Source organism: Capsella rubella, unplaced genomic scaffold (genome assembly GCF_000375325.1).
Source record: "Capsella rubella cultivar Monte Gargano unplaced genomic scaffold, Caprub1_0 scaffold_84, whole genome shotgun sequence".
NCBI classification, from domain to species: Eukaryota; Viridiplantae; Streptophyta; class Magnoliopsida; order Brassicales; family Brassicaceae; genus Capsella; species Capsella rubella.
Genome location: NW_006238844.1, coordinates 16,051 through 16,578, shown reverse-complemented (window position 1 = coordinate 16,578; position 528 = coordinate 16,051). Strand labels below are relative to the sequence as shown.

General features: G+C 45.3%; 1 protein-coding gene across 1 annotated transcript in view; it reads left to right on the top strand.

Annotated features, from left to right (window-relative positions):
• Positions 1 to 528, top strand: part of LOC111831644 — a 5,237-nt gene that overhangs the window by 2,134 nt on the left and 2,575 nt on the right. The window contains exon 4 of the mRNA XM_023786685.1: positions 7 to 259. Coding sequence (XP_023642453.1) covers positions 7 to 259 — 253 coding nt within the window. The remainder of the gene's footprint in view (positions 1 to 6; positions 260 to 528) is intronic.

Here is a 528-nt window from a genome sequence, read left to right as displayed (position 1 = left end):
ATAGAGGAGTACAAGGATGTATTTCCAGAAGAGATACCTCCTGGTCTGCCGCCAATACGTGGGATAGAGCATCAGATCGACTTGGTACCTGGTTCAGTACTACCGAACAGACCCGCTTACAGAACTAATCCAGTAGAGACTAAAGAACTTCAGAAGCAAGTAGAAGAACTGATGAGCAAGGGACACATCAGAGAGAGTCTTAGTCCATGTGCAGTACCAGTTTTGCTTGTACCAAAGAAAGATGGTTCATGGAGGATGTGTGTTGACTGCAGAGCTATTAACAACATCACAGTGAAGTACAGACACCCAATTCCGAGACTAGATGACATGCTGGACGAGTTATGTGGGTCAACAGTCTTCTCAAAGATCGATTTGAAGAGTGGGTATCATCAGATCAGAATGAAGGAAGGAGATGAATGGAAAACAGCCTTCAAGACCAAGCAAGGGCTCTACGAATGGCTAGTCATGCCGTTTGGTCTCACCAATGCTCCTAGCACCTTCATGCGACTAATGAATCATGCTCTCAGA